General features: G+C 43.0%; 1 protein-coding gene and 1 long non-coding RNA gene across 6 annotated transcripts in view; one reads left to right on the top strand and one right to left on the bottom strand.

The window, feature by feature from the left end:
- Positions 1–596: 596 nt before the first annotated feature.
- On the bottom strand, positions 597–7,298 carry LOC133265915 (uncharacterized). 5 transcript variants are annotated; one of them, XR_009742181.1, is made up of 3 exons: positions 7,079–7,298; positions 5,139–5,278; positions 597–1,594 (listed from the first exon to the last, which is right to left on the bottom strand). It is a non-coding gene; the product is annotated as an uncharacterized LOC133265915 (long non-coding RNA). The 5 variants fall into 5 exon arrangements; XR_009742178.1 differs by having other exon boundaries at positions 5,139–5,272; positions 7,079–7,296; XR_009742176.1 differs by lacking the exon at positions 7,079–7,298 and adding an exon at positions 6,881–6,981 and having other exon boundaries at positions 5,139–5,272.
- A 242-nt stretch (positions 7,299–7,540) lies between these two features.
- The window catches only part of PTEN (phosphatase and tensin homolog), a gene marked incomplete at its 5' end in the record, with an annotated part of 49,199 nt that continues 35,278 nt past the window's right edge, over positions 7,541–21,461 (top strand). Inside the window, one exon of the mRNA XM_061462743.1 lies at positions 7,541–8,138. Coding sequence (XP_061318727.1) covers positions 7,541–8,138 — 598 coding nt within the window. The remainder of the gene's footprint in view (positions 8,139–21,461) is intronic.

The raw sequence follows: 21,461 nt of genomic DNA, 5'->3' as shown, positions 1-21,461 counted from the left end.
TTTTAGCAACTTGTCTTCAACCCTTCAGCTCTTGTTTGAATGCCTTTCAGACCTAGCTTTGCCCCGGGGTCAAGCTTTATCGCCAAGTTTTATTCTTACCTGTAATTCATACATTGTCCAGGGGCTTCCTAACAAAATTCGGCCTGCTCAGTGGGGATCATAATTTCTTTGTCAAGAGCAGTTAGCTTTTTTTTACAACAGTAATTTTATTACGGGTCATTTTTAAACGTCATCCCTTGTACAAAAATGCAGATCTTTCACTCAGCAGGGAGTCTACAGAAAGTATTGGTGGCTATGACAGACAAAAACCTGCAGAGATCTGCTGCTTCTGCTCTGTGTTTTCTCCACAGAATCTGCTCCACCAGCCCCACCTCAGGTAGAGAGCGTGACACCTAATTTCCTTCCTTCAGCTGATCTGGCTAATGCCAAACCCCATGCATGGCCTCCAGTGATCCAGGTGGGATGCCATCTACCCTCCCCATGAGTATCCATGCATCAGCACATCGGTGGTGCATAGTGTTTCCACCATTAAACCCAAATGCAAAAACACACATTCTTAAAGTGACTGTGATTTTACCAAAGTACCATTCCAGCAGTTTTGGTTTGGTTCCATTTATTAGATTAATATACACCATATCCCCCCCAAATAATAAAGTTTTGAAACAACTTTACTTTCATCAGTATTTCTCTTTTGTTTTGTGCACTATAGCTCTTCCAAATGAAAAGTCTATTTAATCAGAAAACAAATGTATCAATGTCCGTATTGATTTACACAAGACCTTCCTTTACTGCTCCTCCTCCAGTCTTTGATGGTAAATAAGATTATAACCTTCTACAGATTATTTTTTTTTCAATCTACATAGAATAAGTGAACAATTTCCCTTCAATGTTTTAAAAATTAACTGGATATAACCAGTGATACTGACAGCCTTTGCTATTAATTTGAGGCTTATACTCATTTTTGCAATCACCACTATTGAATAAAAAAAGGATTATCAATCATCTCACTGTCTGCATTTCATATGCTAGGAAAATGATATCATGTTCAAATCACCATTACTGTAGGAAAATATTTAGGACCCTTCTGTTTTTTCTCACTCTGAAAAAAAGTGACATCTGTTTTGCTGCAATTAAGGAGAAATGCAAATGCACACACAAGTAATAAAAGCTCAAAACTACATTTTGTCACTGCTATTTGACAGCTGTGGCGGTAACCTTTGAAATAAATCCTCTGCTGAAAAATACTTTAAAAAATTTGAGAGATTTTTCAGAAGCCAACCAGGGTCTTGAAGGTGAGGTTGATGCAGAATGCGGAAACTGGACTGGGTCCCAATTTCTCAAGATATTGAGAGATTACAATTTCTTGAACAAATATTTCTTAAAAATGCTGAGAAATGCCAAATTCATCTGCTTTCCTAAGTACAGAGTCTCAGAACCTTTACACTGCTGAAGGCTCGACATAGGACTTAACTCTTTCTGAAAGCTGATCCTACAGAGGTCTCCATGAAGTCTCCATTCCTCTTGCACCACTTTCCCTGTTCGCACAGAACTGGCCACAGTGAGATGTTGCTTTGCTTCCTTCTTACGGACAGATCTAGAAAGTTGTAACAAAAGTTGAAACTCATTCGGCATAATTTTTTATCTAATTTGGTTTTGCATCTGTGGAAAAAGAGAACATTCTTGGTCAGCTTTTGTTTTGCTTTGTGTTTGTTTGGTTTTTAATTGGTGTTGAAAAAAAAGATTGCACATTTCCCCCCAAACTGAAAAATTTCAAATCGAATGTATGGATGACTTGGCTGGACTCAAGGAGATTGTAGCTCTTGAATACAGGTTTACAAGGTCACAGAAAGGATCTAGTGTAGTTAGAAAACTCATCAGAGAAGGAAGGATGAAGGCCACATGGTGCATGCACTGTTTTGCATTTTACTGCTGGGTTCTTTGCTATGAAACATGTTTTTGGTGAACTTAATTCTCCAGTCAGTGCAGGATGACCTGAGCTTTGCCAGTGACTTGAACAAGAGCAAGAAGGGAAAGGAGTGGTATGTTAACATCAGAAGGATCTATGGTGGTTGGAGGTAGGAAGGGGATTTGAAAGACACAAGGAAGAAAACACAGGGATGAAATGAGAGAAACAGAAAGCAAGGCAAAGCGGAAAGAACAAAATGAAAGATGGGGAAAGTAGCAAATAAACTGGAGAAATGGGGAAGCCTAGAAACAACTTTATAATTTGGCAAAAGCATGTAGTTGTTTGTCCCCAGAAGACTTCCAAGTTTCAGCAGCTTACAGATCGAAGACTTCCCAAGTCAGAGAATGTGTTATATTTTATAGCCAATTTTTTTCATAAATTTGTCTACTCTGTCCTTAAAAACTTTTGGCATCTGTGGAATTTTGTAGCCAAGTCCCATAATTTAACTTTACACCATGACACTATCTACTTTATTGTTTTGAACCTGTCACCAATTGGTTCATCTGGAACCCCTACATTTTATATTGAAGAAATGGCAAAGCAAGCAGTTCCTGTAATAGAATCATAGAATAGTTAGGGTTGGAAAGGACCTTAAGATAATCTAGTTCCAACCCCCCTGCCATGGGCAGGGACACATCACACTAAACCGTGTCACCCAAGGCTCTGTCCAGCCTGGCCTTGAACACCACCAGGGATGGAGAATTCACAACTTCCCTGCGCAACCCATTCCAGTGACTCACCACCCTTACAGTAAAGAACTTCCTTCTTATATCAAATCTAAACTTCCCCTGTTTAAGTTTTAACCAGTTACTCCTTGTCCTATCACTACAGTCCCTAATGAAGAGTCCCTCCCCAGCATCCTTGTAGGCCCCCTTCAGATACTGGAAGGCTGCTCTGAGGTCTCCACGCAGCCTTCTCTTCTCCAGGCTAAACAGCCCCAACTTTCTCAGCCTGTCTTCATACAGGAGGTGCTCCACCCCCCTGATCATCCTCGTGGCCCTCCTCTGGACTTGTTCCAACAGTTCCATATCCTTTTTATGTTGAGGACACCAGAACTGCACACAATACTCCAAGTGAGGTCTCACAAGAGCAGAGTAGAGGGGCAGGATCACCTCCTTCGACCTGCAGGCCACACTCCTTTTGATGCAGCCCAGGATACAGCTGGCTTTCTGGGCTGCGAGCGCACACTGAAGCTGGCTCATGTTCATTTTCTCATCAACCAACACCCCCAAGTCCTTCTCTGCACGGCTGCTCTGAATCTCTTCTCTGCCCAACCTGTAGCTGTGCCTGGGATTGCTCCGACCCAGGTGTAGCATGGTTAAACTTCATGAGGTTGGCATCAGCCCACCTCACAAGTGTGTCAAGGTCCCTCTGGATGGCATTCCTTCCCTCCAGCGTATCAACCGAACCACACAGCTTGGTGTCATCGGCAAACTTGCTGAGGGCGCACTCAATCCCACTGTCCATGTCAGCAACAAAGATGTTGAACAAGACCGGTCACAACACCGATCCCTGAGGGACACCACTCATTACTGGTCTCCAGCTGGACATTGAGACATTGACCACAACTCTGTGTGTGGCCATCCAGCCAGTTCTTTATCCACTGAGTGGTCCATCCACCAAATTGATGTCCCTAAAATTTAGAGACAAGGGTGTTGTAAAGGACAGTGTCGAACGCTTTGCACAAGTCCAGGTAGATGAGATCAACAGCTCTACCCCTGTCCATCAGTTCCATAGCCCCATCATAGAAGGCCACCAAATTGGTCAGGCAGGATTTCCCCTTAGTGAAGCCATGCTGGCTGTCACCAAGCACCTTGTTGTTTTTCATGTGCCTTAGCATGCCATCCAGGAGAATCTGCTCCAAGATTTTGCCAGGCACAGAGGTGAGACTGACTGGTCTGCAGTTCCCTGGGTCATCCATTTTCCCCTTCTTGAAAATGCGGGTTATATTTCCCTTTTTCCAGTCGTTGGGATCCTCACCTGACTGCCGTGATTTTTCAAGTATGATGGACAGTGGCTTAAACTTCTTCAGTAACTTAAGATTTTATAGACCTCTAGCTAACTTTTTTTAAGTAGGCCATCAACTGTACACAGAGTTGAAGATGGAGGCACAGCACAAATATTAACAGTGACATAATTATTTTCTCTTTCTCTGTCTTACCAGTTGCTGGCAAAGTCCTACAGGTTGGATCATGAGATTCACCAGTGGGTGCTGTTACGAAGATCATCACTCTATGTTGTGATGGAGTATCTGTCCCAGGCCTTGCTGACACAATGGTCACTGATAGCTATCTACTGCTCAGAATGCTTTTTAGCCTTGGTCTGACTTGGAATTTGGAATCTACCAAAAGGACTGTCAATTCAGCCATAGCAACTTCCTAGTAATGTGTATGTAGAAAGAGGAGGGCAGTCTTAGGACTTGAGGACTTTCAGAAATGTTTTCAAAGATGGTCTTGATTTGCTAGCTATATCTTTATTTGTCTATGGATAACCTCCAAGTCCAGGACCCAAAAGTAGGTTTAATGGGTTCATTCTATACATTTGAAGTTTAGGAAAGGAACAGTACAATCTTACTGCACACACACAAGTTGATCCCAAAATAACTATGACCTGCCAATGTAATCACAAAAACAAGACACTGAGAGGCCTTGGGAGCAATGTTCCTAGCAGAGTTTGGAAGGGATTAATAAAATTGTCCTTGGTGCTGGCAAGATACCCTCCAGAACACTGCATGCCATTCTAGTCATCTCTGTTGAAGATAAATAAATAATAATGAAACTGGAGCAGAAAGTAATTGCTGAGATGAGGGAGAGAGCAAAGTTAGGGGAGCTCATCTAGCTTAGCATAGTCAAACAACTCCTAAGGGGGACATTTTTGCCTGTAAGTGCGCAAAGAGGAAAAAGGATAAATGCTATGGAGTGGGAGCTATTTAAGGCCAATGCTGGCACAAGAATACGTGGATTTAAACCAGTCATAAATATATATTTAGCAAGAAAATCAGAAGAAGGTTCTGGGAACAGCTTCCCAGTGGGAATAATGGTGGCAAAAGAGCTTAAGATGAAACTTGATACATTTATAAAAGGATATATATATATCATTTGCAAAGGCTGAATGGCTGCAGCAACCCAGGAAATCCCTCCACCTTATGCTTCAGTTTATTTTGAGCCTTTACAGGCAAAGAGTAGCATTTCACCCTCCCATTCCTCTTCCTGCTCCAGCCATCTGCAGTCGGTCTTCAGCACCTCTCTTAAAAGCTGCTTAAAGATTGGACACCAAACTTATCTTGCACTTCTGAATTCTGTTTTGCTGTTCCTCAGAAAGGAAAAGTTTAGTAAAGCATTGCCTAATTTATATATGCATAAATTTGTATTTAATATATCTTCTCATACACGTAAAGAGCTATGTTTCATCCAAACTTTCTTACTTCCAGACCTGCTTATTAACCAACTTGCTACAGCATCCAACCAGTATGTAAGCACTATTTTTCTTCAGGTTGCCCTGCTCAAACGTATTTGATAGCCATTCTCTGGGTAATGCAATCACTAAGCAAACCATGGGAGATACCCTACTCATATTCCTGCAAGGGACGCCTTCATTTTGGTCCAGTGGGTCTAGGAAGTTAAAAAGTGTCTTCAGCAAGGTGTCTTTCACTGCCAGCCTCAAAAACATTTGAGGTGGACTTATGAATTAAACCCAGAATCTGTTATTTTGGGAGATACCAGCCTGGTTACATCATCTAACTTTCACAGAGAAAAAGGACAGATGGTCCTTTCCATTATGTCTCTTTCCTAGGAGTATAAGAAATGGTTTAATTTAGCTTTTGTTTTTGTTCCCTGCAAATTTTTGGAGATGCCCAGCATCCCTCCATATAACAAATGGCTTCTTTCAAAGGTATGTTATCTTTGACCTCACATTTCTTGCTGTCCAATAGGAAAAAGACATGAAGATTTTTCATTGATACTTTTTTGAGGAAGGCAAATTTATAATTGTATTTGCCTAGTAACCCTGTTTCTTCAAATGTAATGTCTAGCTAGCTCTTTCCTGATCCCTTAGCAGTTGGGGCAGATTTCATTCCTGATGCTTTACGAAGTCACACATATCAAACTGCCTTAAAGTATTTCTTTGTGTTACCTCCATAAGCTAACATTTCACCTGTCTGCACACAAAAGGAAAACAATCACAACCCTCACAATCTGTTGTACCAAATGAGAGAGACGGAAACTGGCAACTGAGACTGCAGCCAGTGTTCGTAGTCAGCTCAGGCTGCCACAGGCTACCTGATGGTCTTTTTCCTGCAAATCATTAACACCAGCAATGTCCAAAGGCTTAAAGAAGTTTTCTGCATAGAGTGCAAAGAACTCTGTACAACGGGATTGATTTGCTAAAGTTCTGAAGGAATTTAAAGGTTGATTTTGAGAAACAGTGCTTTTTCCTATCTGGGTAACTGTCACTTATGGGGCTAAAAGGGGGGACAGAAAGCTCCATGAAAACAGCATGACCACAACCGGTGAGCCAGCCGCTGTGATCCAGTGGGGCACTTCATCTACCTACCCCCGGGCCCGAATGCCGGCAGAAAGCGCAGGCAGCGAGAACAGCAGGCGGCCCTCTCCGGGCCCTCTTCCTGCCCCAGGGCCTGGGCGACTGCAGGGGGCAGTAGGTGCTCACGATCGGAGAGAGGGCAACGGCTACGCGCCAGCCGAGGTCGCTCAGCTTTACGCTGAGCCCCACAACGGCAGCCCGGGGGCGGGGAGAGAGAACGAGGCCCCTGGCGATGGGCAAACCTTCCCCTCCCCATCTCCCCGCGGGCCTCAGGGTCGCGCGGTGTCCATTCCGCTTTCCAGGAGCCAGTTATGTAAGTCAGCTACACCCGGCCTGGGCACCTCACAGGGCGGGGGCAGCCGCCGTGGCACCTACCCGCCTTACAGGGCCACCTGACTGGGGAAAGGGTAGGAAGGGAGAAACCCCCGTCCTCTCGCCCGCCGCAGGCCCCGAACGCCGGTAGGCCACGGGAGCGCAAAGAGCAGGAAGCGGCGCAGCTCCCGCGGGCGGAGCTGGTGTCGGCAGAGAGCGGAGGCGGGGCCAAGCGCGCTCCCGCTCCGCTCCACACCTCACCTCACAGCCCTACCCGGCCACTTCCGCCCGCGGGGGGAGGGGCCGCCGCGAAGCGCAGCGCAGCTCACCATCCACGTGACTTGTCGCAGCACTACCGCTTGGCGCGGTGACCGGGGCTTCTCCTCCCGGCTGCCGTATCCCTCCGCCCACTGGCCCCCCATTCCCGCAGGAAAGAAGGAGCACGGGGTGCGGCGAGGTGAGGGGCGGGAGGGGCCGTGGGTGGCACCGAAGGAGGCAGAAAGGTGACGGGGTAAGGTGACGGTTGGCCGGTTCGTGAGGGACTACTTTCTCTATACGGCGGAGGCGGCAGAGGGGGCAGAGGGGGCGGGGCGGCCTCTCCTCTCGGAAGCTGCAGCCATGATGGGAGTCTAACGCTGGCGCGGCGCTGCTGGGCGCGGAGCAGGCCGGGGGGATGAGCCAGGCCGCGCTGCTGGCCCGCACGCCCTGAGGAGCCGCCGCTGCTGCCGCCGGCCCGCCGCGGAGCGCCCACCCGGCGGCGCGGCCCCACCGCGCGGCTCCGGGCCCGCAGCCGCTACCGCCGCCCCAGGCGGGGAGCGGAGCGGGGCGGAGCGGGGCCGGGCCGGGGGGGCGCCCCGCGCCGCTGTCACCATTGCTGGGGCCCGGAGCGCCGGAGAGCTGCTCTCTCCGCCTCCGCCTCGCTCGCCTCAAAGACGGCGGCGGCGGCGGCACTCTCAGGGACTTGGCCCGGCTCCGGACCTTCTCTGCTCGCCCGCCGCCGCCGCCGCTGCTGCTCCCGCCCCGCTCGGCGCAGCGGCGGCAGGAGGAGGAGGAGGAGGGGGCAGCCGCCGGGAGCCGCCGCCGCGGAGGGAGGCGGGCCCGCCTGGGGCTGAGCCGCCGGCGCAGCAGGCCCCACGCCCGGGGCCGCGCGGCGGCCGCCGGCCCACCGCCGCCTCCCGGTCCCGCGCCCCGCCGCCGCTCGGCCCCTGCACGCAGTCCCGGAGCGGCCCCCGGCTGCCAGACATGACCGCCATCATCAAAGAGATCGTCAGCAGGAACAAAAGGCGATACCAGGAGGATGGCTTCGACCTGGATCTGACCTGTATCCTCCCGCCGGGGACGGTGCACGGCACCGGGCGCTGCACGTACAGCTATTGCATCAGACCTGCGCGGTGGTTACCTAACGCGCTTCCCGGTGCCGCTTCGCCGGGAGGCCGGCGGTTGCTGCCGGGGTTCGCCCGGGCCGCCGCGCCTTCCCCCGCCACCGTGCCGCCTCGGCCTGCTTTTGTCAGGACGGCCGCCGAGCCGGGGCCCGGCAGCCGGGCAGATTAACGGGAGCTCCGTGGTGGCGAGGATTAACGATAGCGCTCCTTGGCGGTTGCAGTCGGCCAAGCTGCCTGCTGGCTTGCCTGCTGTCACCCCCGTTGTCGTGGAGGTGCTGTCCTACCCCCGGCCTGGGGAGCTCCTGCCTGCTCTGGAGCAACGCGGGTCTGCTGCTTACCTTTGGTTGTGTTGGTTTTTCTGGCATAGCGAATGTGTGTGCCCTGTCGTGACTCATGTCTAGAGTACTTTTTAAAAATATTTTTTATTTTTTTTTTTAGTAACAGCTCTTGATTTACAAATATCATAGCAGGTCTGTCACTTGGGTTGCTTCAGTCTTCGCGGCAGGAGAGATGAAGCTGGTGTCCTCTGTCCTGATTTTCAGTAAGGCAGAGTTTGTGCTGCCTGTCCTTTATCTTCAGTAAGGCAGAGTTTGTGCTGTGTTGCCATATGATGCAGCAAGGTTTCTCGACGACTAGAGGTGGCAATCTCTTCTTCCAAATTAAAAAATACCTCTTTTCTGAATGTGGTGCATGAACTGCACTTCGACATAATCTCAGATATGCTGAACACGAGGATGTGTTGCAAATGAGAGCACGTTGGGTCTCATTGAGGAGGACTTTTGAGGAGTGTAATTCTGAAATACATAATTACTATGCAGTTACGACTAATGAGTCAAACCATAGAGAAGCATGGCTAGTGTATAGCTTTGGTGGCCTTTCAAACAGATGTGCTGTAGTGGTGACAGATGTTTAGCTTTGAATGCCTTGCAGAGTTATGTAGGGGCTGTGCTGTGGGCACGGTCTATCTGGTGGAGAAAGGTCATCGCTGAGAAGTGTGGTTCTTACTCCACAGCCTAAAAGTTGGGACTGTCGTAGGAAAAATGAGTATTGACAGTAGTAGTCAGAGCTGGACTTGCCCCATAGGAAGAGTGCTTTCTGTTCTCCAGCAGGGTGAGGATAAAATCTGTTGGGTTTTGGAGCAATTACACTTGTGTCATATCAAGTGCTACAAATAAGTCTGAATCCTAGGCAGCATCAAAAACAGTAACAGCTGTAACTAGTGCAGAACTTGTGCTATTGCACTGAGCCTTTGCCTAAAATTTTAGTGGCTTTTAACTGACCTGGAACATTCTTGACTTTAGCAGGTGGCTGCTGAGCTTTTAGTTAAAAAGCAGCAGCTCTAGTACATAATGCCTGCGTTACGTTCATGGTACTGATAAAATACAAATTTGGGCTTGCATTTTTAAATGGCTACACTTGGTCATTTTGTTGGCCTACAGCTAGGACAGCTGTAACACTGCCACAGGCCAGCGCAGCACTTGCTGTTTGACTTAATGGCAGAAGCCTTAAGTTAGATTTTTTTTTTTTTTTTAATTCTCTGAGAGATGGGTTTGCCAGGAACTTTGAGGTTATGAGAAGAGTTAAGTGGTGGCAAAACGAGGTTTTGCTTTACAGTTGCAAAGATTGGTGTTTCAGTTATCTCTGCCCAGATGTGTCATTGGTAGGGAGAGTTTTGGTTTGGTTTTTTTTGACTGAACCAGATCTTTTTAACTGGTCATTTGCTGCCAGCAACAAAATTGGTGAATGTTGAACCTTGATTTTCTTGCTCAAGGTTGCTAATGATATGCCAAATGGAGTTTATTGTTTATTTTTTACTTTTTCACTTGATAACGGTTTTCTTACAATTTTGCATTAGAAGTAGGCCAGTGAACACTGTGTTTAAGTTAGGTTTGTTTTTGTTTTTTTTTTTTTTTTTTAGAAGGAGCAGCTGGCTGGAATTTTGTCATGAAATTTATGTAAGAGGTGTGGTTTTTTTGTGATTGCAAAAATCTCTGGAAGAAGCTTATACTGAGTCTTTTTTTTGTCTCGTAGCTGCACGTTTTTAACACATAATTAATGAATAAAGACTGCTGTCTGCATAGTATACTGGCTTTGCTTAAAGGCTGATGTTGCTGCAGAAGTGAAAGCATAATTTTTTTTTAATCACTTTGTGCTAGCTTTTTAGAGATATTCTTTTTGTAGGGCTTTGGTGGAGTTGTTGCTCATCGTACATGGTAGCTGGGAAGTAATCTCTTTACTTTGCACATGTAGAAGGGAGGACCAAGCTGGGAGTTATCTCTTCAACCATGCAACGTTAGATGAAGAAAGAGAGGGCTTGCTTGGGAAGGTATGCGGTGTGTGGTAAGAGGTTTGATAGTCTGAAGTTCTCAAAAGTACTTCTCAATGTGTGCTGGAGTTTAAAATTTTGAGACCAAGCAAGCTACCATCTGCATTTCTGCTGCTGGTTAGCTTTACTTCCATGTGCACCCATATCTGTAGGAGTGTCTTCTATTACAGATTACTGGTTATTTCAGGGTAGTTGCTTCTGTTAAGCTAAAAGAAAAAGCCTCGCATGAGCTGGATAGCCCAGTGTTTGGGCTTTTTAGCCAGGATATAGGAAATAGAGATGTGAATGCCTCCTGCAGTAAATGTTTCTGTACAAGTAGTTCAGTGGTGGTGGCTTCAAAATGCTCAATACGTGGGGATTGCTACCCTAGCTTTAGGAGGTGAGGAATAAAATGAATCTACAGTGAGTCCAGGTGAGGTGCCTGATGTCCAGCCTGTATTCTATGCTCTTTTACACATATTTGAGGGAGAGTTTGTATCTTGGTTTCCTTGGTAGGCAAAGAGCTGCAATCTGCATATTTCAATAATGGCAGATTCTTCCAGGGCATTGCAGGGAACACCTAAGTACCAGAAGGTGGGCTGGGTTAGGCACTGGAGTGCCAAAGCCCCCTCCAAGGACCTCTTTCTTCCCCTCCCCCCCCCCCTCTGGTGTCTGTGCCAAATCATTTAGACTGGTGCTGATGAATATATCTTACAGTACACCATGGTTAGGACTCTCAGTTCCTGATTAGTTGGTTAAGAATTTTTCCTGTGTGGATAATGTGGGATTTTAGGAAAGGAAAATAATAACTTTTCAAAATCAGTAGTTTTGTGTACACAATATGAGAATAGTCTTATGTGCTAATTACGAAATAAGTGTGTTTAAAAAGCATTGACATTTCTTTCCATCTAGTCAAATGTTCTAATCTCCTTGTATAACCTTTTGACCCTGTTGGAAAAAAGTATTTTGAAATTAGGAGAGGAAAGGGTTTTACAGATGGAGATATAAAATCAGCCTTATAATACTGCAGATAATTGTATTTACTCCTGATTTGTTTGGGTTTCTATTTAATTTCTGTTGTACTGGATACCTTTTGGAAAATTTGGATTAATGGCTTTCTTATAGGATGCTTGCATTTCTTCATGATGCAATGACCAATATATTTTCCGACGCACAATATTCTTTGGTATTTCCAAAATTGTGTGGCTTGTTTCTTGACCGTTTTACTGTAGAGAACAGTGTAAAGAGAAGGCTTGCATGCAAATCTTGCACATTGCATTGATTGTGTCTGACTTAAGAGGCCCATGCATAACTGAGTTTAGCAAGTGCCTTAACTATTTAAGCCTAAAGTGGAAAAAATCGTGTAACTGCTTCTTGTGCCCATAGTTAAACTGTCTTGTTATTTCCAGGCCTTCCTTTACTTGTGAAAATGGCCATCTAGCCTGAGCATAGGGTGGAGCATGCCAGCCCTGATGCTTAATTGAAGCATATGTAGCTCATGACCCACGTAGTCATGTAAACTGCAGCAGTATTCAGTAAAGACTAGATGTTGGGTGTAGTTTATTTACAAGGTGTAGTTTGTCTCATAATAAAAAGTCAGAGAATGCTAAAATTGCAAGTGGGAGCTTCTTAGGATATCATACTGCTTTATGCTATTTGCAGTCCTAAAACTGTTTGTATTTTTAATGAAATTCTAAACTATGTTACTTCACTCAAAATGGCTCAGCTTCCAGGAAAAAAATGAATTAGTGGCATGAGGTACATACTGTGTTTAAAAATAGAGCCCAAGTTGGAAATGCTATTCATTTAAAATATTTGATCTCTTTTTAAAATTGAAGTTTCTTAGATGCTTTTTAACAAGTTTTTCATGCACACAAGTCCGGTAAGGGCTGGTAAGGTTTTAGAAGAAACCAACTAGCAATGCATTTTATTGGTGGAAAAGTATTTCTTTGTTCCAAACTAAACCGTGTTACTTAGCAGTGTTAAGGGCCTGACAGACTCGTTTTGCCTCTGGAGCCTGGAATGATCTTGGGTTTTGGTCAAGAAGATTCATGCGAGTTTTGCTCTGAATTCATCTAAGTTTGTTTGAATAGACAGCAGGAAAATGGTACTGGCTGGGGACTTCTCGGGGTTTGATTCAGTTACCTGCTTACAGAGGATGTCTTTGGTCCTGGAAAAATTCATCTTCATCTCTCTGCACTTAGGAAAAATACAGATTTTTTTAATTGTCCAGATGGAGAAGACAAGGTAGTAGTAGATGCAATTGTGTTCATGCATTATTCTCTTCTGGGGTTAGAGATGTGCTTACCTTTCCTTATAACCTAAATGAAAAAATTACCTCTTAATATATTGTCCTAGTATGTGCATACTTGTGAATAGTGTTGTTTGACAGCTGAAGCCTATGCACAAAACCCCTACCATTTGAGCCTGTGCTGAGTTGTGCAGCCCTTGCTGCATCCGTTCAATTACCCCAGCCTCTTTCTGCCTTGCTTTTTGACTGCAGTTGCTCAGAAGAGGACTTGAAAGATGCTTGACAAATTAGAGCTCATCTCTTTGTGATTGCTTAAATGTAGTGCAGACTTCCTAATGAACTACTTAATCTTGCATCATCAGAAATTTTTAATCAATGTGCAGCATTGCTGGAGACTGTTTGCACAAGCTGAACACAAAGTTAAAAAATAACTGCCTGTGCATACTTTTAAATTGACAAAAGCTGCACACTGATTCTTGGTTTCACATAGCTCTGCTTTTGAAGTGACAGCTATATGTTCCTTTCAAGATAGGGAAAGAAGTGAGTACAGCTAATGGGGACACTTTACAAAATTATCTTGTACAGTGACTTTTAGGAAAAAAAACAAACATCTGAAGCTAGTCTTCATTGAAATCTGTTTGTAAGCTTAGTTAAATGTCTGTGACAGTCATAACATCCAAAGCTGAATAAAGTGTAAGCCTTACTAGGGCTGGTACTGGGTTTGGGCATTTCTTTTCTAAGGAAAAATCAAAGCTCCTCTTCATTATCTCTTACAGTAAGACTGACAATGTGTTGACTCTTGAGTTGTTTGCAAAATTACCTTTATTGAGGCTTGTCTGACTTTGGTGAGGACAGTTGGATCAGTGTTGAGGGCTTCTGGAAATCCCACCTGTTTAGCTCTTTAGCTTTCAGTGTAATTGGTTGGCCATGCATCAACTCTTGGTCCAACTTGAGTCTTGATGAGTTGATGAATTTTGAAAGTGCATCTTTCTAGGAACTTGTGCTAGTCAGAAATGCCTTTCTGTTCTCAAGGTAATTACATGTGGCTTCCGCTGACTTCATGAGACTGTTAGAGTGTATTTAGGGAAAGGATATAGCCTTGAGTGTGGAGCTTATGCAACACTTGAAATGGCTATTATTGCCACAGTATAATACATGTAGAAGGATTAGTTGGTTCTTGATGGCTGCTGGGCTGGTGATCAGATTTTTTTTTAGGACAAAAATGTGTTTTTCCTGTGATATCCAGTGGTACAGTTGTATCTCATTTAATAACTTTAATTACAAAAAGTGTTTTGAAGTACAGTGACTACTGTATTTGCTAAATGACGTGTTAAAATACTGTGTAGAGGAGTACAGAATTTTCTAATTTTCTTCCAGAAGAGGGGTGACTGTTTTCCATTCTCTTCCTCATAGGATGATTTTTACACCTAATTCTGCTTTGTCATGAAAGCAATTGATAGAATTTGTTTGGTAATAATATTACTGAAAGAATGTGTTTTATTAACACAGTATGTTAAAACTCCTATGCTAAAAAAACATAAAACCATGCCAGAGCTAAATTTCAGATTGCAGTATCCACAAAGTTGAAATTTTATGTATAGTTTCTGTCTACCAAGTTGCTTTTGCCAGTTGTGGATCTTGGAGCAGTTTCTAAAATGAAATTATATTTTTAGTGGATTAGTGTTTTTGCCCCACTAATACAGCATAAGCTGACGAATTATACCTCTGGTACTTTAGCCTAGAGTCTTCCCTCACGGCATGTTTAAACAAGAAAATGGTTCTTGTATAATGATTTAAAGGACAATAGTTGCGTTCTGACAAACTGGAAGAAAAGGGAGGGAATAGGCAGCTGAGCTGTCAAATCCCTTAATTATATTACAGTCCAAAAGTTGCTGTCATTAGTCATAACTAACTCCCTTTTAAATCCCACCTCCTTTCTGGTTTGTGTACCCAGAGAGTAATCTGGAATTCAGAGTTACATGTGATTTGTAGTCATTTACTGTGCCTAATGTGGGGTGGATATTGAAGGCCAATTATTGCATAGTTTTTTCAGGGGGGTAAATGGGATATAGCCTGGAGTTGTGAGTAGTGATTGCTGGATCTGCCTGATGCTTCGTCTTAAAAAGTAGGGTAGTTGTGGGCTCCTTTTGATTTGGCTATTCTGTGGAGGTTTGGGGGATTAAAACTGTACACATTTGTGCATTTTGTGAGTTATCGGGTTGATGATTTCCAGACTGTAAGAAGGGAATTTATTTGAAAATATGGGAGAATTTGCAAGTGGCCTGTAGAGCAGGATCTCTTGTGAAGCATTAAAGGGTTTGTGGGTGTTTGACTCTACTTTGGGTTCAGAGATTTGATGTTAGTTTTTGAATGTATCTTAGTCTCAGATGGATATTTCAGATGTAAACAAATCCTTGTTCCAGTTTCTAATTCAGGCTGTCATCCTCTTTGCTTCTGTCGTCATCTGCCTCATTTACTGTCTTGCCTGTGAGGCCCTTAGAAAAAAAAAACAGCATGTTTTTTGGAATGGAGGTAAATAATTGTGCAGTTAGGCTGCATATCATGCTGCATAAATCTAGGTTATCTTAATAACGATTTTTAGGCAGCATAGCTGAAGTAGAGGGTCTGTGATTCAAATGGTAATTGACTGTGCAGCTAAAAAATTAAACTCAACTGCTCTGTGTTTGGTATGACGGCTATTGCAAAAGCTGGCATTGTTCCCTTGAAAGATGAAGTCCCAACTTCACAGCACCAACATGCGGCAGTGCTTAAAAACTGCTTAATATCCATTCTTTTATTTATTTTTTTATTTTTTTTTTTTACTAGTGAAGTGCTTAAGAAATATCTTTACAATTCTGCCTTTGTGGAGCTGTAGTATAATAGCTTTTAATTGCATGATTAATTTTCATAGAGGCCTCTGCTTAGTTCATTGCATTGCCTGGGTATATATCAGGCTAGAGCTAAAGAAGTTGTGTATATTCTGTTCTTTATTTTCTTGAGTGAGTGAGTTAGAGAAGTAATGTCTTTTTTTTTTTTTTTTTAACATTTAGAGCAGAAAAACATTAGATCTCATTAGAATGAAATTAGTATTATCTGCTTGAGGCTTGGTTGAGAAGCGGTTTATGTTTTATGTTTTGTTTTGCTGCTTGCCTTTATCTTTTCTAGGATCACCACCCCCAAATTACTGTTTGATAAATTTATACAAATCATGGGTTTTGTAGCTTGTGTTTTATAAAGCTGTTTAGTGTGACATATTCGTCCTCCAACCCGATAGCTATTTTAAATTCCCGTGTCTCTGAAAGTTTTGGATGTCCTTTCAGACTTGCAAAAACTTGAGACTGAGCCATTTTTAACTTCCTGTCAGTAAATATCAAAGTAGTGACTCTCTGTGGTGACTTCTTCTTACTGAATAAAATTCTTACATGTTTCTGTGGGTTTCTGAGTTAGGATACACTTGTGTACACAGCGATGCTTGGTAAAAGGAGCTTCTCTGCAAAGTGTGGTGCTGTGCTAAGAATGTGTACCAGGGAGGTCCTGTACTCTGCCTTGAAAAAAATTGTATTAATTTGGTTTGTGGGTTCAGATATGTCAGCTTGTCACTACAGAAATCTTAAACTGAGATGTGCCAGTCAAGCTTCTTGTATACATTGCTTCCTACTGAGAAGATCCACTCTGTAGAATTGTTACCTTGGAGACAGTTGCTTAGCCTCACATGCAGCTGTGCAGCTGATTGCACGCTCTTGGTGCAGCTTTTGGTCTCAGGCTGCTTTGTGTTGCTGCAGCTAGTTGAGATGCCAGGGTAGGTATGGTAAGATGGGATGTAGCTTCTTGCAAAGAGTGAGCAGGAACAAAAATACTTCTTACCTGGACCTGTGCAAGTCTTTATGTCTAGAAACTTGCTGGGATTGTAGGTGTTTTGTTCAGTGCTCGGACTTGAAGTTGAGTAGGAACTGAGGCCAAGTCTTTGACTCCTCAGCTGAAGAGTTCTGTTGTATTTTAGATGAATAACAGCAGTGTGCTGTTGCATGTTCCTGTTTCTCTTGGCTTTTTCTTAATGGTAAGGGTAGCTTTTTTTTGTCCCGTAATATCGTTGACTGTCTCAGAGGGATTTGCAGCTCTTCACAAGCTTGTGTTTCCTTTACTATCTGCATACTTTTGTATCTTTATTTGTGATTCCAAACCATGTTAAAATGGAAGCTTAAGGCATCTTTTTCTCAGTCATTGTCAAGTAGACATCTTTCATGCTTTTCTCTTACCAATATTTGTATTTATGCTGTGAGGTTTATGAAGTTGATACTGTGTTTTGAAGAAAACGAAAACATGGTGCCTGCTTATTATGTAGATTGCATGGAGTTTTTTTTCCCAGTTGTCTTGACTGTATTAGCTGTTGACCAAAGCCTCCATATGGCTGACAGCGCCAGGACACTTTTCATACACCTCACAGAAGAAGAGAGACTTTTGCTCTGGGAATACTTTGTAACTGGAATATAGTAAGCATGTCCGAAAGCCTTGCTATGTGATGGAAATGAGTTGTGAATGTAGCTGGTTTCTGAGACAACCTGGCAGCCGCATCTTCAGGTACCTGTGATGTACTTCTTGGCACTGTGGGAATCTGAGTTCCCCTCCAGACCTTGGGGCTGTTGTCAGCCCCATGAGCTCATTTGGACAGGTTTACCTCCTGGATACAAAGGAGCTGCAGGTTTTTTTGTTTCTTGTCTAGCTTGCTGTATTTAAATTACAAGTGGAAAGATTTAGAAAAAAAAAAAGGTGGGGGAGGAAAACATTGTAGTTGAAATATTGAGCATTAAGGGGTTAAATGCGTTTTTCTTCTAAATCATAAAACATTTCTCTTGGCTGCGTCTGAGTTGGTCTCTTTTCTCATTCCTGAAGGCACAGATGGTAGAGTTGGCAAGTGCAGCTGACTGGCTACAAGGAATCCTCCATTGCTCTGAAGAACTTTCTTCCTGTTCATTTCCTCTATCCTTCCTGACTATCCAGCCTTATAGAAATATAGTAAACTTACTTTGTGTTTCATGTTGGCTAATGGAAATTCTGCCTATTAAAAAAAAGAAAAAAGTGTGCACGTGTACAGTATATGTGCTAGGGAGGGTTTCTAGATTTGGCTGGGTGTATTCTCCTGTATGTTTTGTAGGGATGCTGTCAAGAAAATGGCACTAATAAGAGTTTGGCCATTTGTCAGGACTCCTAAATCTGTTTGAGGATGGAGTGTGGACACTTCTTGTAACACTCCCCCTGTAGCTTCGGGCTGTCAAGCTGTTGAGCAGCAAGAACAGTTCTTTTTTTTTTTTTTTCTTCTTGCTGTTACTATATGGGCTTGTTTAAGCTGGTGTTAAAAGGCTTGAGGTTAGCACACTAACTTTTTATGGATGGTAGGGCCAGATGCACTGCTAGACCATGTTGCATGTTACTGAAGTCAGAGTTCAGAGAATTGCAGACAAATTGAGAAAACAGAGCAACTTTCGGAGACTTCAGAGTTGCATTGTTCCTGTACTCATCAGTGTTGCTGTCAGATGGGACTGCGTAGTTGACAGGTTGGCCACCTCATGCTAGAGGCTGGTTTCCTTTGCACTGTGGTTCTCTGGAGTCAGGAGGGCAATGGGTGATGGATAGCTGAGCAAAACTGACAGCAGCTTTTGTGTGAATGAGGAGTGGGCTGCTCAGAAGCAGGTTAAAGGAAGTACATGTCTTGCTTGCCTGAACTGGAAGTGAAAATTTGTATAGCTGGCAATTGTGAAACTTTTTTCAGGCCATAGATTCACCAATTTAAATCAGTTAAATAAGATTCGTATTTGGAAATTGAGGGTTGGGGAGAAAAGGACCTTTTATTTGCAAGTGTCAGGTTTGAGTTTTACAGTAAGTTTTTAGCTCAGGGCATTGGACAGTGACCATCATTCACAGCATCAGGAGCACTCAGCTTGTTTTAAATTTCCTTTCTAAAGAAAGGTGAAGTCAAAATGCATTGTAGGTCTTCATGAAGCCTTTGATTCTAAAGAGCTAATAGTTTTAAAGTTTTTTATTTGTTTTGATTTATAATCCTTCATCAATATTTGCTTTAAAAAGTAAAGCTATATGTGAATTCTTAAGCCCTGCATGCTCTAGCATGCTTATAAAACAGGAAGATTAGGTAATTTGCTAGCTGTTTTTCCCTTATAGCTGCCTTCATGAACAGAGTGAGGATAAGGGATTAAATGCATTGTTTGAAATAGGACTTAATAAAATTAATTAGAAATTCTAACAATGCTATAGATACTATTTGATAATGTCAATCATTGGAGGAAAGGCTATAACTGTCTATTTTCTGCATTTTCTTGTGACTGTTACAGAACTTAAGAACTGGTAAATATTTTGGTATGCTTTTTTGGCCTCCTTCCAATATTAGGAAAAATGCTGAATTTGTGATCACAGTCATTTATAGGACCAACCCAAGTAATTTGCTTTTATATCTATATGTAAAATTTATCTATGTAAAATTTAAAGTGTATACTGCATATTCTTTAATTTGATCTTGTCATAATGGGAATATATAGACAGCTATTTTTAAAAATGATTATAACTGCCAATTTGCATAATGGTACAGGATTTTTCTCATAGCAACTGGAAAGACTATCATCTTTAGCATGTGGGAATTACTTCAGATCTCAAGAATAGCGTTTTATTCAATCTGCAGACAGTATTAGAGCAAAGGCATTTCTGAAGTGGTGTATGGATTGTTTGCTTTAGTATGTCTTCAATATTGATAAAGCATCACTTTTTTTTTTTTGTTTTGGCATTTGGTAACAAATTATTGTGTTGCTTTCATTTTAAGGTTACTTGGGTATAATGAAGTGTCGTCTGTGTTCATTTGAAAGCTGCAGTTTTGTACTTAATAAGCAGCATGAGCTTGGGGATGGCATTTTAGTATTTGGCTGTTATGTAGCTTGTATCTGTTTCATGTGCTTGGGTTTTTTCTTCCAATGGCCAGCTACAGTCCCAGCTTCCATGTTTAAAAGATTGACAAAGGAATGAGTGCTTTAAAAACAGTTGAAACCATTTCTAGGAATGGATTTCCTGGGAGAGAGCTATTTTGGCAAAATGTGGCAGGACGTATTTTATGTTTTTTAGAAAATCCACTTCAAATTTTGGGAATTAGCAACAGTTTGGTTAACTTCATTTTGCATGTGTTGTAGAACCGCCTCAATAAATGGCTGAGGCTTTTTCCGTTTTTATTTCACTTTTCTTGAAAAAAAAACAAACAAAAACCAAACAAAAAAAAACAACCAAAATCAACCAACCCACCCACAATCCCCCCCCCCCAAAACAAACAAAAAAGCAAACCCAAACCAAAAAACACCCAAACCAAACAAACAAAACCCAACCAAGAAAACCCAACACACACTCCCGCCCCCAGCTTCAAACTGATAATGAACTTGTTACATGTTTTAAATCATCAGTTCTTCCAGGTTTCTAAGTTTATCAGTATCATTACCAGTTCAGTGATGCCTCAGAATTCTTGCTTTGAATTTAAGCCCAGCTTCGAAACTCCTTTGTAAGAATTTTGTCTTGTTAGTGAATATCTTAATTTCATCTTTGGAAATCAATGTTAAATTAACTGAGGTATGAAAAGCAACGTCTCCGAGCCACTGAGTGTGGCTGGAAACAAAAGAGCTTGATGAAGATGATGCCCAGTGGATGTCTTTGCTCCCATAACTGGTTCAGCTCTGTACTCTTCCCTGCAGTGATCACTGGCTGTCCCTGAGGAGGACTGTTTCATTCCCCAGCATCAGGAATAAAGCAAGCTAGTAGTGATGCAATAACAACCATCCCCTTCACTTGCTGCAGATCCTGGGACATCTTTTTGCAGGAGAGGAAAGGGTGGAAGAGCTTGGGTTTTGTCAGCTTCTTCAATTAAGTGATGAAACTGCTATTTCTGCCCAGAGGTTTAGATCATCTGTGCAAACAGCAACAGCACTTCCACTCTGTTCTTCCATCTTGCTCCTTAAAGCAAAAGGCATTCCTCAGTTGCTTGAACCAGCAACGGTTTTGAAGCAACATGCTTCTTTAGCATGCTTGCCAGAGCATATAGTAAGACATAAAATGATCTTCACCAGCAATGCAAATGCATTTGTCATAGTTGTTGCTTGCTTTTGATCACTGCAGGTGAAGCCTGCAGCCTTACATGCCTGCCATGGAAAGGTACCGTTTGCTCACTGCGGCCAGTGTCTTTTTAATGCCAGATCTGTTGCAGACAGAAGAGTGAGTCAGCAGTGGCCTGGGAATTACATTCCAGTCTAATACTTTGCGATAATAAGTAAGGTACTTTAGGTTGCTCGTATTTAGGTGGAGGAGAAATTAATTTTAAAAGTAATCATGTTTTACTAAATCCAGCCTCTTGCCCCCTTGGGTACTTGTTTTTCAGCAGAACTTCAGTTTTTGTGCTGTCAGATTGCAAAGCCCTAGAACGTACAACACTTACTGAATCAGCATCAGTAAATTGGTTCGTTCTACCCCCACCCCCCAGCCGTGACTAGTTTTCCATTTTCTTTTCTTACTGGTGTATTGTGGAGCATCTTTTGCAACACCAGCTCCTCTGGGTTTAAAAATTGCACCTGTAGCAATGCACAGTTAAGCTTAGAGCATTCAGTTCTTGCCAGCTTCCTATTTAAAAGAAGAAATGCATGTGGGCTGTGCATGTACTGCTCATGCGTT

Source organism: Pezoporus flaviventris, unplaced genomic scaffold, assembly GCF_033815535.1.
Source record: "Pezoporus flaviventris isolate CSIRO_AGI_PZ_B2104156 unplaced genomic scaffold, CSIRO_AGI_Pfla_v1 ptg000001l, whole genome shotgun sequence".
Lineage (NCBI taxonomy): Eukaryota > Metazoa > Chordata > Aves > Psittaciformes > Psittacidae > Pezoporus > Pezoporus flaviventris.
Note: the sequence above shows the minus strand (reverse complement) of the source record. Positions and strands in the feature narration are given on the sequence as shown.